This window comes from Petromyzon marinus, chromosome 78 (genome assembly GCF_048934315.1).
Source record: "Petromyzon marinus isolate PM22_M1 ecotype Great Lakes invasive population chromosome 78, UKy_Petmar_22M1.pri1.0, whole genome shotgun sequence".
Classification (NCBI taxonomy): Eukaryota; Metazoa; Chordata; class Hyperoartia; order Petromyzontiformes; family Petromyzontidae; genus Petromyzon; species Petromyzon marinus.
In genome coordinates this window covers 4,646,889-4,663,487 of record NC_133744.1, presented here as the reverse complement: position 1 = coordinate 4,663,487, position 16,599 = coordinate 4,646,889, and the positions used below count along the sequence as shown (strand labels likewise).

Below are 16,599 nucleotides of genomic sequence, written 5' to 3'. Positions count from 1 at the left end.
TGTGTGGTGTGTGTACTGTGTGTGTGTACTGTGTGTGTGTGTGTGTGTACTGTGTGTGTGTACTGTGTGTGTGTGTGTACTGTGTGTACTGTGTGTGTGTGTGTGTACTGTGTGTACTGTGTGTGTGTACTGTGTGTGTGTACTGTGTGTACTGTGTGTGTGTACTGTGTGTGTGTACTGTGTGTACTGTGTGTGTGTACTGTGTGTGTGTACTGTGTGTACTGTGTGTGTGTACTGTGTGTGTGTACTGTGTGTGTGTACTGTGTGTGTGTACTGTGTGTGTGTACTGTGTGTGTGTACTGTGTGTACACTGTGTGTGTGTGTGTACTGTGTGTGTACTGTGTGTGTGTACTGTATGTACTGTATGTGCTGTATGTACTGTAGGTGTTCCCCTGGACGTGAATGTGAATGAAGATGCCAGCTACCTCTACTACTGCAGTAACGAGACTGTGTACTGTATGTGTATGTACTGTGTGCACTGTATGTACTGTATGTACTGTGTGTGTACTGTGTGTGTACTGTGTGTGTGTGTACTGTGTTTACTGTGTGTACTGTGTTTACTGTGTGTGTGTGTACTGTGTGTGTGTGTACTGTGTGTGTGTGTACTGTGTGTGTGTACTGTGTGTGTGTGTGTGTACTGTGTGTGTGTGTGTGTACTGTGTGTACTGTGTGTGTACTGTATGTACTGTATGTACTGTAGGTGTCCCCCTGGACGTGAATGTGAGTGAAGATGCCAGCTACCTCTACTACTGCAGTAACGAGACTGTGCACTGTATGTGTACAGTATGTACTGTATGTACTGTATACACTGTGTGTACTGTATGGACTGTGTGTACTGTATGGACTGTATGTACTGTGTGTACTGTGTGTACTGTGTGTACTGTAGGTGTTCCCCTGGACGTGAATGTGAGTGAAGATGCCAGCTACCTCTACTACTGCAGTAACGAGACTGTGTACTGTATGTACTGTATGTACTGTATGTACTGTAGGTGTTCCCCTGGACGTGATTGTGAATGAAGATGCCAGCTACCTCTACTACTGCAGTAACGAGACTGTGTACTGTGTGTACTGTATGTACTGTACGCACTGTATGTGTACTGTATGTACTGTATGTACGTGCTGTATGTACTGTAGGTGTTCCCCTGGACGTGATTGTGAATGAAGATGCCAGCTACCTCTACTACTGCAGTAACGATACTGTGTACTGTGTGTACTGTATGTACTGTGTGTGTACTGTATGTACTGTAGGTGTTCCCCTGGACGTGATTGTGAATGAAGATGCCAGCTACCTCTACTACTGCAGTAACGATACTGTGTACTGTATGTGTATATACTGTATGTACTGTGTGCACTGTATGTACTGTATGTACTGTGTGTACTGTATGCACTGTATGCACTGTATGTACTGTAGGTGTTCCCCTGGACGTGATTGTGAATGAAGATGCCAGCTACCTCTACTACTGCAGTAACGATACTGTGTACTGTGTGTACTGTATGTACTGTATGTACTGTATGCACTGTAGGTGTTCCCCTGGACGTGATTGTGAATGAAGATGCCAGCTACCTCTACTACTGCAGTAACGAGACTGTGTACTGTATGTGTACTGTGTGTGTACTGTATGTACTGTATGCACTGTAGGTGTTCCCCTGGACGTGATTGTGAATGAAGATGCCAGCTACCTCTACTACTGCAGTAACGAGACTGTGTACTGTATGTGTACTGTGTGTGTACTGTGTGTACTGTATGTACTGTAGGTGTTCCCCTGGACGTGATTGTGAATGAAGATGCCAGCTACCTCTACTACTGCAGCAACGATACTGTGTACTGTATGTGTACTGTGTGTGTACTGTGTGTACTGTATGTACTGTAGGTGTTCCCCTGGACGTGATTGTGAATGAAGATGCCAGCTACCTCTACTACTGCAGTAACGATACTGTGTACTGTGTGTACTGTATGTACTGTATGTACTGTATGCACTGTAGGTGTTCCCCTGGACGTGATTGTGAATGAAGATGCCAGCTACCTCTACTACTGCAGTAACGAGACTGTGTACTGTATGTGTACTGTATGTGTACTGTGTGTACTGTATGTACTGTGTGTACTGTATGTACTGTAGGTGTTCCCCTGGACGTGATTGTGAATGAAGATGCCAGCTACCTCTACTACTGCAGTAACGAGACTGTGTACTGTATGTGTACTGTATGTGTACTGTGTGTACTGTGTGTACTGTATGTACTGTGTGTACTGTATGTACTGTATGTACTGTGTGTACTGTATGTACTGTAGGTGTTCCCCTGGACGTGATTGTGAATGAAGATGCCAGCTACCTCTACTACTGCAGCAACGAGACTGTGTACTGTATGTGTACTGTATGTGTACTGTGTGTACTGTACGTACTGTACGCACGGTGTGTACTGTATGTACTGTAGGTGTACTGTATGTGTGCTGTATGTACACTGTATGTACTGTACGTACTGTGTGTACTGTATGTACTGTGTGTGTACTGTGTGTGTACTGTATGTGTACTGTATGTGCACTGTATGTACTGTATGTACTGTGTGTACTGTATGTACTGTAGGTGTTCCCCTGGACGTGATTGTGAATGAAGATGCCAGCTACCTCTACTACTGCAGCAACGAGACTGTGTACTGTGTGTACTGTATGTACACTGTGTGTACTGTATGTACACTGTGTGTACTGTGTGTACTGTATGTACACTGTGTGTACTGTGTGTACTGTATGTACTGTATGCACTGTAGGTGTTCCCCTGGACGTGATTGTGAATGAAGATGCCAGCTACCTCTACTACTGCAGTAACGATACTGTGTACTGTGTGTGTACTGTATGTGTACTGTGTGTACTGTGTGTACTGTATGTACTGTATGTACTGTGTGTACTGTATGTACTGTAGGTGTTCCCCTGGACGTGATTGTGAATGAAGATGCCAGCTACCTCTACTACTGCAGCAACGAGACTGTGTACTGTATGTGTACTGTATGTGTACTGTGTGTACTGTATGTGTACTGTATGTGTACTGTGTGTACTGTGTGTACTGTGTGTACTGCGTGTACTGTGTGTCCTGTATGTACTGTATGTACTGTACGTACTGTGTGTACTGTATGTACTGTAGGTGTTCCCCTGGACGTGAAGGTGAATGAAGATGCCAGCTACCTCTACTACTGCAGCAACGAGACTGTGTACTGTATGTGTACTGTGTGTGTACTGTATGTACTGTAGGTGTTCCCCTGGACGTGATTGTGAATGAAGATGCCAGCTACCTCTACTACTGCAGCAACGAGACTGTGTACTGTGTGTACTGTGTGTGTGCTGTATGTACTGTATGTACTGTGTGTACTGTAGGTGTTCCCCTGGACGTGATTGTGAATGAAGATGCCAGCTACCTCTACTACTGCAGTAACGATACTGTGTGTACTGTATGTACTGTGTGTGTACTGTATGTACTGTGTGTACTGTATGTACTGTATGCACTGTATGTACTGTATGCACTGTATGCACTGTGTGTACTGTGTGTACTGTAGGTGTTCCCCTGGACGTGATTGTGAATGAAGATGCCAGCTACCTCTACTACTGCAGCAACGAGACTGTGTACTGTATGTGTACTGTATGTACACTGTGTGTACACTGTGTGTGTACTGTATGTACTGTATGTACTGTATGTACTGTAGGTGTTCCCCTGGACGTGAAGGTGAATGAAGATGCCAGCTACCTCTACTACTGCAGCAACGAGACTGTGTACTGTATGTGTACTGTATGTACTGTATGTACTGTATGTACTGTAGGTGTTCCCCTGGACGTGAAGGTGAATGAAGATGCCAGCTACCTCTACTACTGCAGCAACGAGACTGTGTACTGTGTGTACTGTGTGTGTACTGTATGTACTGTAGGTGTTCCCCTGGACGTGAAGGTGAATGAAGATGCCAGCTACCTCTACTACTGCAGCAACGAGACTGTGTACTGTGTGTACTGTGTGTGTACTGTATGTACTGTAGGTGTTCCCCTGGACGTGAAGGTGAATGAAGATGCCAGCTACCTCTACTACTGCAGCAACGAGACTGTGTACTGTATGTACTGTGTGTACTGTATGTACTGTATGCACTGTAGGTGTTCCCCTGGACGTGAAGGTGAATGAAGATGCCAGCTACCTCTACTACTGCAGTAACGAGACTGTGTACTGTATGTGTATGTACTGTGTGCACTGTATGTACTGTGTGTGTACTGTGTGTGTGTACTGTGTTTACTGTGTGTGTGTGTACTGTGTGTGTGTGTACTGTGTGTGTGTGTGTACTGTGTGTGTGTGTGTGTACTGTGTGTGTGTGTACTGTGTGTGTGTGTGTACTGTGTGTGTGTGTACTGTGTGTGTGTGTGTACTGTGTGTGTGTGTGTGTACTGTGTGTACTGTGTGTGTACTGTATGTACTGTAGGTGTTCCCCTGGACGTGAAGGTGAATGAAGATGCCAGCTACCTCTACTACTGCAGTAACGAGACTGTGCACTGTATGTACTGTATGTACACTGTATGTACTGTGTGTACGTGCTGTATGTACTGTAGGTGTTCCCCTGGACGTGAAGGTGAATGAAGATGCCAGCTACCTCTACTACTGCAGTAACGAGACTGTGTACTGTGTGTACTGTATGTACACTGTGTGCACTGTATGTACTGTATGTACTGTGTGTACTGTAGGTGTTCCCCTGGACGTGAAGGTGAATGAAGATGCCAGCTACCTCTACTACTGCAGTAACGAGACTGTGTACTGTGTGTACTGTATGTACACTGTGTGTACTGTGTGTACTGTATGTACTGTATGCACTGTAGGTGTTCCCCTGGACGTGAAGGTGAATGAAGATGCCAGCTACCTCTACTACTGCAGCAACGAGACTGTACTGTATGTGTACTGTGTGTACTGTATGTACTGTGTGTACTGTAGGTGTTCCCCTGGACGTGATTGTGAATGAAGATGCCAGCTACCTCTACTACTGCAGTAACGAGACTGTGTACTGTGTGTACTGTATGTACACTGTGTGCACTGTATGTACTGTATGTACTGTGTGTACTGTAGGTGTTCCCCTGGACGTGAAGGTGAATGAAGATGCCAGCTACCTCTACTACTGCAGCAACGAGACTGTACTGTATGTGTACTGTGTGTACTGTATGTACTGTGTGTACTGTAGGTGTTCCCCTGGACGTGATTGTGAATGAAGATGCCAGCTACCTCTACTACTGCAGCAACGAGACGATTCACGGCGTGGAGTTCCGTCAGCCGCCCAGGCACGCTACTGATGTCCCGCTGGTGTGTGACATGTCTTCCAACTTCCTGTCTCGTCCCGTTGATGTCGGACAGGTGGGTGTCTCACTCAGTCAGACACTCACTCAGACACTCACTCACGCTGGTGTGTGACATGTCTTCCAACTTCCTGTCTCGTCCCGTTGATGTCGGACAGGTGGGTGTCTCACTCACTCACTCAGACACTCACTCACGCTGGTGTGTGACATGTCTTCCAACTTCCTGTCTCGTCCCGTTGATGTCGGACAGGTGGGTGTCTCACTCAGTCACTCAGACACTCACTCACTCAGACACTCACTCACTCACTCAGAGACTCACTCACTCAGACACTCACTCAGACACTCACTCAGAGACTCACTCACGCTGGTGTGTGACATGTCTTCCAACTTCCTGTCTCGTCCCGTTGATGTCGGACAGGTGGGTGTCTCACTCAGACACTCAGACACTCACTCACTCAGACACTCACTCAGACACTCAGACACTCACTCACTGAGACACTCACTCAGACACTCACTCAGAGACTCACTCACTCAGACACTCACTCAGACACTCACTCACGCTGGTGTGTGACATGTCTTCCAACTTCCTGTCTCGTCCCGTTGATGTCGGACAGGTGGGTGTCTCACTCAGTCAGACACTCACTCAGACACTCACTCAGAGACTCACTCACTCAGACACTCACTCACTCAGACACTCACTCAGACACTCACTCACGCTGGTGTGTGACATGTCTTCCAACTTCCTGTCTCGTCCCGTTGATGTCGGACAGGTGGGTGTCTCACTCACTCAGACACTCACTCAGACACTCACTCACGCTGGTGTGTGACATGTCTTCCAACTTCCTGTCTCGTCCCGTTGATGTCGGACAGGTGGGTGTCTCACTCAGACACTCAGACACTCACTCACTCAGACACTCACTCACTCACTCAGAGACTCACTCACTCAGACACTCACTCAGACACTCACTCAGAGACTCACTCACTCAGACACTCACTCACTCAGACACTCACTCAGACACTCACTCACTCAGACACTCACTCAGACACTCACTCAGACACTCACTCAGAGACTCACTCACTCAGACACTCACTCAGACACTCACTCAGAGACTCACTCACTCAGACACTCACTCAGACACTCACTCAGACACTCACTCACGCTGGTGTGTGACATGTCTTCCAACTTCCTGTCTCGTCCCGTTGATGTCGGACAGGTGGGTGTCTCACTCAGACACTCAGACACTCACTCACTCAGACACTCACTCAGACACTCACTCAGACACTCACTCAGTCACTCAGACACTCACTCACTCACTCAGAGACTCACTCACTCAGAGACTCACTCACTCACTCAGACACTCACTCACTCAGAGACTCACTCACTCAGTCACTCACTCACTCAGACACTCACTCACTCACTCAGAGACTCACTCACTCAGACACTCACTCAGACACTCACTCACGCTGGTGTGTGACATGTCTTCCAACTTCCTGTCTCGTCCCGTTGATGTCGGACAGGTGGGTGTCTCACTCAGACACTCAGACACTCACTCAGACACTCACTCACTCAGACACTCACTCAGACACTCACTCAGACACTCACTCACTCAGACACTCACTCAGACACTCACTCAGACACTCACTCACGCTGGTGTGTGACATGTCTTCCAACTTCCTGTCTCGTCCCGTTGATGTCGGACAGGTGGGTGTCTCACTCAGACACTCAGACACTCACTCACTCAGACACTCACTCAGACACTCACTCACTCACTCAGACACTCACTCACTCAGAGACTCACTCACTCAGAGACTCACTCACTCAGAGACTCACTCACTCACTCAGAGACTCACTCACTCAGAGACTCACTCACTCACTCAGAGACTCACTCACTCAGACACTCACTCAGACACTCACTCAGACACTCACTCACGCTGGTGTGTGACATGTCTTCCAACTTCCTGTCTCGTCCCGTTGATGTCGGACAGGTGGGTGTCACACTCAGACACTCAGACACTCACTCAGACACTCACTCAGACACTCACTCAGACACTCACTCACGCTGGTGTGTGACATGTCTTCCAATTTCCTGTCTCGTCCCGTTGATGTCGGACAGGTGGGTGTCTCACTCAGTCAGACACTCAGTCAGACACTCACTCAGAGACTCACTCACTCACTCAGACACTCACTCAGACACTCACTCACTCAGACACTCACTCACTCACTCAGATACTCACTCACTCAGACTCACACACTCACTCAGACACTCACTCAGACACTCACTCAGACACTCACTCAGACACTCACTCAGACACTCACTCAGAGACTCACTCACTCAGAGACTCACTCACTCAGAGACTCACTCACTCAGACACTCACTCACTCAGACACTCACTCAGACACTCACTCAGACACTCACTCACTCAGAGACTCAAACACTCACTCAGACACTCCCTCAGACACTCACTCAGACACTCACTCACTCAGACACTCACTCACTCAGACACTCACTCACTCAGACACTCACTCACGCTGGTGTGTGACATGTCTTCCAACTTTCTGTCTCGTCCCGTTGATGTCGGACAGGTGGGTGTCTCACTCAGTCACTCAGACACTCACTCAGACACTCACTCACTCAGACACTCACTCAGACACTCACTCACTCAGACACTCACTCAGACACTCACTCAGACACTCACTCACGCTGGTGTGTGACATGTCTTCCAACTTCCTGTCTCGTCCCGTTGATGTCGGACAGGTGAGTGTCTCACTCAGTCAGACACTCACTCGGACACTCACTCAGACACTCACTCACTCAGACACTCACTCAGACACTCACTCACTCAGACACTCACTCAGACACTCAGACACTCACTCAGACACTCACTCAGACACTTGCTCCCCGCCCACGACCCCGCCCCACAACCCCGCCCCTAACCCCGCCCCCTAACCCCACCCTGTCCCGCCCCTAACCACGCCCCTGACCACGCCCACAACCCCGCCCACAACCCCGCCTCTAACCCCGCTCCACAACCCCGCCCCTAACCCCGCCCCTAACCCCGCCCCTAACCCCGGCCCTAACCCCGCCCCTAACCCCGCCCCTAACCCCGCCCCTAACCCCGCCCCTAACCCCGCCCCTAACCCCGCCCCTGACCCTGACCCCGGCCCTAGCCACGCCCACAACCCCGCCCCACAACCCCGCCCCTGACCCCGCCCCTGACCCCACCCTGTCCCTCTCACAACCCCACCCCTTAACCCTGCCCCCTGACCACGCCCACAACCACGCCCCTAACCCCGCCCCACAACCCTGACCCCGCCCTGACCCCGCCCCTGGCCCCGCCCCCCCCAGTTTGGTGTGATCATGGCAGGTGCTCAGTAAGATGTTGGCTGTGCGGGTGTCACCGTGGTGGTGGCTCGTGGAGACCTCAGACACTCACTCCCAGCCCACAACCACGCCCACAACCACGCCTCTAACCACGCCCACATCCCCACCCACAACCCCGCCCCTAACCACGCCCACGACCCCGCCTCTAACCCCGCCCACAACCACGCCCCTAAACCCCGCCCCTAACCACGCCCACAACCACGCCCACAACCACGCCCACAACCACGCCCACAACCACGCCCACGACCCTGCCTCTAACCACGCCCACGACCCCGCCTCTAACCCCGCCCACAACCACGCCCACAACCACGCCCACCAACCACGCCCACCAACCACGCCCCACAACCACGCCTCTAACCCCGCCCACAACCCCCGCCCCTAACCACGCCTCTAACCCCGCCCACGACCCCACCTCTAACCCCGCCCTGACCCCACCCTGCCCCGCCCACAACCCCTCCCACAACCACGCCCACAACCACGCCCCTAACCCCGCCCCCTAACCCCACCCTGACCCCACCCTGCCCCTCTCACAACCCCGCCCCTAACCCTGCCCACAACCACACCCACAACCCCGCCCACTAACCACGCCCACAACCACGCCTTGACCACACCCCCTAACCCCGCCCACAACCACGCCCACAACCCCGCCCTGACCCCACCCTTCCCCTCCCACAACCCCACCCCACAACCCCGCCTCTAACCCCGCCTCTAACCCCGCCCCTAACTCCGCCCCCTGACCCCGCCCTGACCCCGCCCTGGCCCCGCCCTCCCCAGTTTGGTGTGATCATGGCAGGTGCTCAGAAGGACGTTGGCTGTGCGGGTGTCACTGTGGTGGTGGCTCGTGGAGACCTCAGACACTCACTCCCAGCCCACAACCACGCCCCTAACCACGCCCACGACCCCGCCTCTAACCCCGCCCACAACCACGCCCACAACCACGCCCACGACCCCGCCTCTAACCACGCCCACAACCCCGCCCACAACCACGCCCACGACCCCGCCTCTAACCCCGCCCACAACCACGCCCACAACCCCGCCCACAACCACGCCCACAACCACAACCCCGCCTCTAACCCCGCCCACAACCACGCCCACAACCCCGCCCACAACCACGCCCACAACCACAACCCCGCCTCTAACGCCACCCACCAACCACGCCCCACAACCCCGCCCACAACCCCGCCCACAACCCCACCCTGACCCCGCCCACAACCACGCCCACAACCACGCCCACAACCCCGCCTCTAACCACGCCCACATCCCTGCCCACAACCCCACCTACAACCCCACCCTGACCACGCCCACAACCACGCCCACAACCCCGCCCACAACCACGCCCACAACCACGCCTCTAACCCCGCCTCTAACCCCGCCTCTAACCACGCCCCCTGACCCCGCCCCGCCCCCAGTTTGGTGTGATCATGGCAGGTGCTCAGAAGAACGTTGGCTGTGCGGGTGTCACCGTGGTGGTGGCTCGTGGAGACCTCAGACACTCACTCCCAGCCCACAACCACGCCCACAACCACGCCCACATCCCCGCCCACAACCCCGCCCCTAACCACGCCCACGACCCCGCCTCTAACCCCGCCCACAACCACGCCCACAACCACGCCCACGACCCCGCCTCTAACCACGCCCACAACCCCGCCCACAACCACGCCCACAACCACGTCTCTAACCCCGCCCACATCCTGCGCCCACAACCACGTCTCTAACCCCGCCCACATCCTGCGCCCACAACCACGCCTCTAACCCCGCCTCTAACCCCGCCCCTAACCCCGCCCCCGCCCCCAGTTTGGTGTGATCATGGCAGGTGCTCAGAAGAACGTTGGCTGTGCGGGTGTCACTGTGGTGGTGGCTCGTGGAGACCTCCTGGGCCACGCCCTGGGGCCTTGCCCCGTGGTCATGGACTACGGCACGCTGGCTCGGGAGGGCTCCCTCTACAACACGCCTCCCTGCTACAGGTGTCTGTCTATGTCTGTGTCTCTCTGTCTCTCTGTCTGTGTCTCTCGCTGGCTCGGGAGGGCTCCCTCTACAACACGCCTCCCTGCTACAGGTGTCTGTCTATGTCTGTGTCTCTCTGTCTCTGTGTCTCTCTGTCTGTGTCTCTGTCTCACTCACCGTGTCTCACGCTGGCTCGGGAGGGCTCCCTCTACAACACGCCTCCCTGCTACAGGTGTCTGTCTATGTCTGTCTATGTCTGTGTCTGTCTCTCTGTCTCTCTGTCTGTCTCTCTGTGTCTCACGCTGGCTCGGGAGGGCTCCCTCTACAACACGCCTCCCTGCTACAGGTGTCTGTCTATGTCTCTGTGTCTCTCTGTCTGTGTCTCTGTGTCTCTGTCTGTCTCTCTGTGTCTCACGCTGGCTCGGGAGGGCTCCCTCTACAACACGCCTCCCTGCTACAGGTGTCTGTCTATGTCTGTGTGTCTCTCTGTCTGTCTCTGTGTCTCTGTCTCACCGTGTCTCACGCTGGCTCGGGAGGGCTCCCTCTACAACACGCCTCCCTGCTACAGGTGTCTGTCTATGTCTGTGTGTCTCTCTGTCTGTGTCTCTCTGTCTCTGTCTGTCTCTCTGTGTCTCACGCTGGCTCGGGAGGGCTCCCTCTACAACACGCCTCCCTGCTACAGGTGTCTGTCTATGTCTGTCTATGTCTGTGTCTGTGTCTCTCTGTCTCTCTGTCTGTGTCTCACGCTGGCTCGGGAGGGCTCCCTCTACAACACGCCTCCCTGCTACAGGTGTCTGTCTATGTCTGTGTCTCTCTGTCTGTCTGTCTGTGTCTCTGTCTCACTGTGTCTCACGCTGGCTCGGGAGGGCTCCCTCTACAACACGCCTCCCTGCTACAGGTGTCTGTCTATGTCTCACTGTCTCTCTGTCTCTCTGTGTCTCTGTCTCTCTGTCTGTGTCTCTCTGTGTCTCACGCTGGCTCGGGAGGGCTCCCTCTACAACACGCCTCCCTGCTACAGGTGTCTGTCTATGTCTCTGTGTCTCTGTGTCTCTCTGTCTCTCTGTCTCACTCACCATGTCTCACTCACCGTGTCTCTCTCTGTCTCACTCACCGTGTCTCACCGTGTCTCTGTCTCACCGTGTCTCTGTCTCACCGTGTCTCTGTCTCACTCACCGTGTCTCACGCTGGCTCGCGAGAGCTCCCTCTACAACACGCCTCCCTGCTACAGGTGGGACACTCTCTGTCTCTCTGTCTCTCTGTCTGTCTCTCTGTCTCTCTGTCTCACTCACCGTGTCTCACTCACCGTGTCTCTCTCCCCGCGTGTCTCAGTATCTACATCATGATGCTGGTGTTGGAGTGGATCCGGCTGAACGGGGGAGCTGAGGGCATGGAGGCTCAGAACGTGGCCAAGGCTGAAACGGTCTACTCAGCCATCGAGAACTCGGAGGGGTTCTACTCGTACGTAGAGACACAGCGTGTCTCCGTGTCTGTCTCTCTCTGTGTCTCTGTGTCTCTGTGTGTCTCTCTGTGTGTATCTGTCTCTCTGTGTGTCTCTCTGTGTCTCTGTGTGTCTCTCTGTGTGTCTCTGTGTGTCTCTGTGTGTCTCTCTGTCTGTGTCTCTCTGTGTCTCTCTGTCTGTGTCTCTCTGTGTCTCTCTGTGTCTGTCTCTCTCTGTCTCTCTGTGTGTCTCTGTGTGTCTTATCTGTGTGTCTCTCTGTGTGTCTTATCTGTGTGTCTCTCTGTGTGTATCTGTGTGTATCTGTGTGTCTCTCTGTGTCTCTGTCTCTCTGTGTGTCTCTGTGTCTCTCTGTGTGTCTCTCTGTGTCTCTGTGTGTCTCTGTGTGTCTCTCTGTCTCTGTGTGTCTCTCTGTGTGTGTCTCTGTCTCTCTGTGTGTCTCTCTCTCTGTCTCTGTGTGTGTCTCTGTGTGTCTCTGTGTCTCTGTGTCTCCCTGTGTCTCTCTGTGTCTCTGTGTCTCTCTGTGTCTCTCTGTGTGTCTCTGTGTGTGTCTCTGTCTCTCTGTGTGTCTCTCTCTCTGTCTCTGTGTGTGTCTCTGTGTGTCTCTGTGTCTCTGTCTCTGTGTCTCCCTGTGTCTCTCTGTGTCTCTCTGTGTGTCTCTGTCTCTCTCTGTTTCTCTCTCTGTTTCTCTCTCTGTGTCTCTCTCTGTGTCTCTGTGTCTCTCTGTGTCTCTCTGTGTCTCTCTGTGTCTCTCTGTGTCTCCCTGTGTCTCTCTGTGTGTCTCTGTGTCTTTCTGTGTCTCTCTGTGTGTCTCTGTGTCTCCCTGTCTCTCTCTGTGTGTCTCTCTGTGTGTCTCTGTGTCTCTCTGTGTCTCTCTGTGTCTCTCTGTCTCTCTGTGTCTCTCTGTCTGTGTCTCTCTGTTTGTGTGTCTCTGTGTCTGTCTCTGTCTCTCTGTGTCTCTGTGTGTGTCTCTGTGTGTCTCTCTGTGTGTCTCTGTGTGTGTCTCTGTGTGTCTCTCTGTGTGTCTCTGTGTGTCTTATCTGTGTGTGTCTCTGTGTGTCTTATCTGTGTGTGTCTCTGTGTGTCTTATCTGTGTGTCTCTCTGTGTGTCTTATCTGTGTGTATCTGTGTGTATCTGTGTGTCTCTGTGTGTCTTATCTGTGTGTCTCTGTGTGTCTCTGTGTCTCTGTGTGTCTCTCTGTGTCTCTGTCTCTCTGTGTCTCTGTGTCTCTCTGTGTGTCTCTCTGTGTCTCTGTGTGTCTCTCTGTGTCTCTGTATCCCCCTGTGTCTCCCTGTGTGTCTCTGTCTCTCTGTGTCTCCGTGTCTGTCTCTGTGTCTCTGTGTCTGTCTCTCTGTGTGTCTCTGTGTCTCTCTCTGTGTCTCTGTCTCTCTGTGTGTCTCCGTGTGTCTCTGTGTCTCTGTGTCTGTGTCTGTCTCTGTGTGTCTCTGTGTCTCTGTGTGTCTCTGTGTCTCTGTGTGTCTCTGTGTCTCTCTCTGTGTCTCTGTATCCCCCTGTGTCTCCCTGTGTGTCTCTGTCTCTCTGTGTGTCTCCGTGTCTGTCTCTGTGTCTCTGTGTCTGTCTCTCTGTGTGTCTCTGTGTCTCTCTCTGTGTCTCTGTCTCTCTGTGTGTCTCCGTGTCTGTCTCTGTGTCTCTGTGTCTGTGTCTCTCTCTGTGTCTCTGTGTCTCTCTCTGTCTTTCTCTGTATCTCCCTGTGTCTCCTTGTGTGTCTCTGTCTCTGTGTCTCTGTGTCTCTCTGTGTCTCTGTGTGTCTCTGTGTCTCCCTGTGTGTCTCTGTGTCTCCCTGTGTCTCCCTGTGTCTCTGTGTGTCTCTGTCTCTCTGTGTCTCTGTGTGTCTGTATCTCTCTGTGTGTCTCTGTGTCTCCCTGTGTGTCTCTGTGTGTCTCTGTCTCTCTGTGTGTCTCTCTGTGTGTCTCTCTGTGTGTCTCTGTGTGTCTCTGTGTGTGTCTCTGTGTGTCTCTCTGTGTGTCTCTCTGTGTGTCTCTCTGTGTGTCTCTCTGTCTGTCTGTCTCTCTGTGTCTCTCTGTGTCTCTGTGTGTCTCTGTGTCTCTGTGTGTCTCTGTGTCTCTCTGTGTCTCTCTGTGCCTCTCTGTGTCTCTCTGTGTGTCTCTCTGTGTGTCTCTCTGTGTGTCTCTGTGTGTCTCTGTGTGTCTCTGTGTGTCTCTGTGTGTCTCTCTGTGTGTCTCTCTGTGTGTCTCTCTGTGTGTCTCTGTGTGTCTCTCTGTGTGTCTCTGTGTCTCTGTCTCTCTCTGTGTGTCTCTGTGTGTCTCTGTCTCTGTGTCTCTGTCTCTGTGTCTCTGTCTCTCTGTGTCTGTCTCTCTCTGTCTCTGTCTCTCTCTGTGTCTGTCTCTCTCTGTTTCTGTCTCTCTCTCTGTGTCTCTCTCTCTCTCTGTGTCTCTGTCTCTCTGTGTCTCTGTCTCTCTGTGTCTCTCTGTCTCTCACTATCTCTCTGTGTCTCTGTCTCTCTGTCTCACTGTCTCTCTCTCTGTGTGTCTCTCTCTGTGTCTCTGTGTCACTGTCTCTCTGTGTCTCTCTGTGTCTCTGTGTCTCTGTGTGTCTCTGTGTGTCTCTGTGTCACTGTCTCTCTGTGTCTCTCTGTGTCACTGTCTCACTGTCTCTCTCTGTGTCTCTCTGTCTCACTGTCTCTCTCTGTGTCTCACTGTATCTCTGTCTCTCTGTGTCTCTGTGTGTCTCTGTGTCTGTGTTACTCTCTCTGTGTCTCTCTGTCTCTCTGTGTCACTGTCTCTCTGTGTCTCTCTGTGTCTCTTTGTGTCTCTCTGTGACTGTCTGTCTCACTGTCTCTCTCTGTGTCTCTCTGTCTCTCTCTGTCTCTCTCTGTGTCTCTCTGTGTCTGTTTCTCTGTGTCTCTCTGTCTCTGTCTGTCTGTGTGTCTTTGTGTCTCACTGTCTCTCTGTCTCTCTGTCTCTGTGTCTCTGTCTCTCTCTGTGTCTCTCTGTCTCTGTCTCTCTCTCTGTCTCTCTGTGTGTCTCACTGTCTCTGTCTCTTTGTCTCTCTCTGTCTCTGTCTCTCTCTGTCTCTGTCTCTCTGTGTCTCACTGTCTCTCTCTGTCTCTGTCTCTCTGTCTGTGTCTCTCTGTCTCTCTCTGTGTCTCTCTGTCTCTCACTGTCTCTCACTGTCTCTGTGTCTCTCTGTGTGTCTCTGTCTGTGTCACTGTCTCTCTGTGTCTCTCTGTGTCTCTCACTGTCTCTCACTGTCTCTGTGTCTCTCTGTGTGTCTCTGTCTGTGTCACTGTCTCTCTGTGTCTCTCTGTGTCTGTCTGTCTCACTGTCTCTCTCTGTGTCTCTCTGTCTCTCTGTGTCTCTCTGTGTCTGTCTGTCTCACTGTCTCTCTCTCTGTCTCTCTGTCTCTGTCTCTCTGTCTCTGTCTCTCTGTCTCTGTCTCTCTGTCTCTCTCTGTCTCTGTCTCTCTGTGTCTCACTGTCTCTCTCTGTGTCTCTCTGTCTCTCTCTGTCTCTGTCTCTCTGTCTCTCTCTGTCTCTGTCTCTCTGTGTCTCACTGTCTCTCTCTGTGTCTCTCTGTCTCTCTCTGTCTCTGTCTCTCTGTCTCTCTCTGTCTCTGTCTCTCTGTGTCTCTCTGTCTCTGTCTCTCTGTGTCTCACTGTCTCTCTCTGTGTCTCTCTGTCTCTCTCTGTCTCTGTCTCTCTGTCTCTCTCTGTCTCTGTCTCTCTGTCTCTCTCTGTCTCTGTCTCTCTGTGTCTCACTGTCTCTCTCTGTGTCTCACTGTCTCTGTCTGTCTCTGTCTCTCTGTCTGTCTCTGTCTCTCTGTGTCACTGTCTCTCTGTCTCTCACTGTCTCTCTGTCTCTCACTGTCTCTCGGTCTCTGTCTCTCTCTGTGTCTCTCTCTGTGTCTCTCACTGTCTCTCTCTCTGTCTCTCTCTCTGTGTGTCTCTGTGTCTCTCTATGTCTCTCACTGTCTCTGTCTCTGTGTGTGTCTCTGTGTGTGTCTCTGTGTGTGTCTCTGTGTGTCTCTCTGTCTCTGTCTCTGTGTGTGTCTCTGTGTGTGTCTCTGTGTGTCTCTGTGTCTCTCTCACTATCTCGCTGTCTCTCTGTGTCTCTCTCTGTCTCTCTCTCTGTCTCTCTGTCTCTCTCTGTGTCTCTCTGTCTCTCTCTGTGTCTCACTGTCTCTGTCTCTCACTGTCTGTGTCTCACTGTCTCTCTGTCTCTCTCTGTGTCACTGTCTCTCTCTGTGTCACTGTCTCTCTGTGTCTCACTGTCTCTCTGTGTCTCACTGTCTCTCTCTCTGTCTCTCTGTGTCTCACTGTCTCTCGCTCTGTGTCTCTTTATGTCTCTCTATGTCTCTCTGTATCTCACTGTCTCTCTGTGGCTCTCTCTGTGTCTCACTGTCTCTCTGTGTCTCTCTCTGTGTCTCTCTCTGTGTCTCTCTCTCTGTTTCTCTCACTGTGTCTCTGTGTCTCTCACTGTCTCTCTGTCTCTCTCTGTGTCTCTCTCTGTGTCTCTCTCTGTCTCTTTGTGTCT

The 16,599-nt window shown here is 52.1% G+C and overlaps 1 protein-coding gene across 3 annotated transcripts in view; it reads left to right on the top strand.

Moving 5' to 3' along the window:
• LOC116958488 (phosphoserine aminotransferase) overlaps positions 1-16,599 on the top strand; it is a 42,034-nt gene that overhangs the window by 15,804 nt on the left and 9,631 nt on the right. For all 3 annotated transcript variants that reach the window (XM_076056859.1, XM_076056857.1, XM_076056858.1), the window contains exons 6-8: positions 5,191-5,360; positions 10,480-10,649; positions 11,959-12,087. In XM_076056859.1, coding sequence (XP_075912974.1) covers positions 5,191-5,360; positions 10,480-10,649; positions 11,959-12,087 — 469 coding nt within the window. The remainder of the gene's footprint in view (positions 1-5,190; positions 5,361-10,479; positions 10,650-11,958; positions 12,088-16,599) is intronic.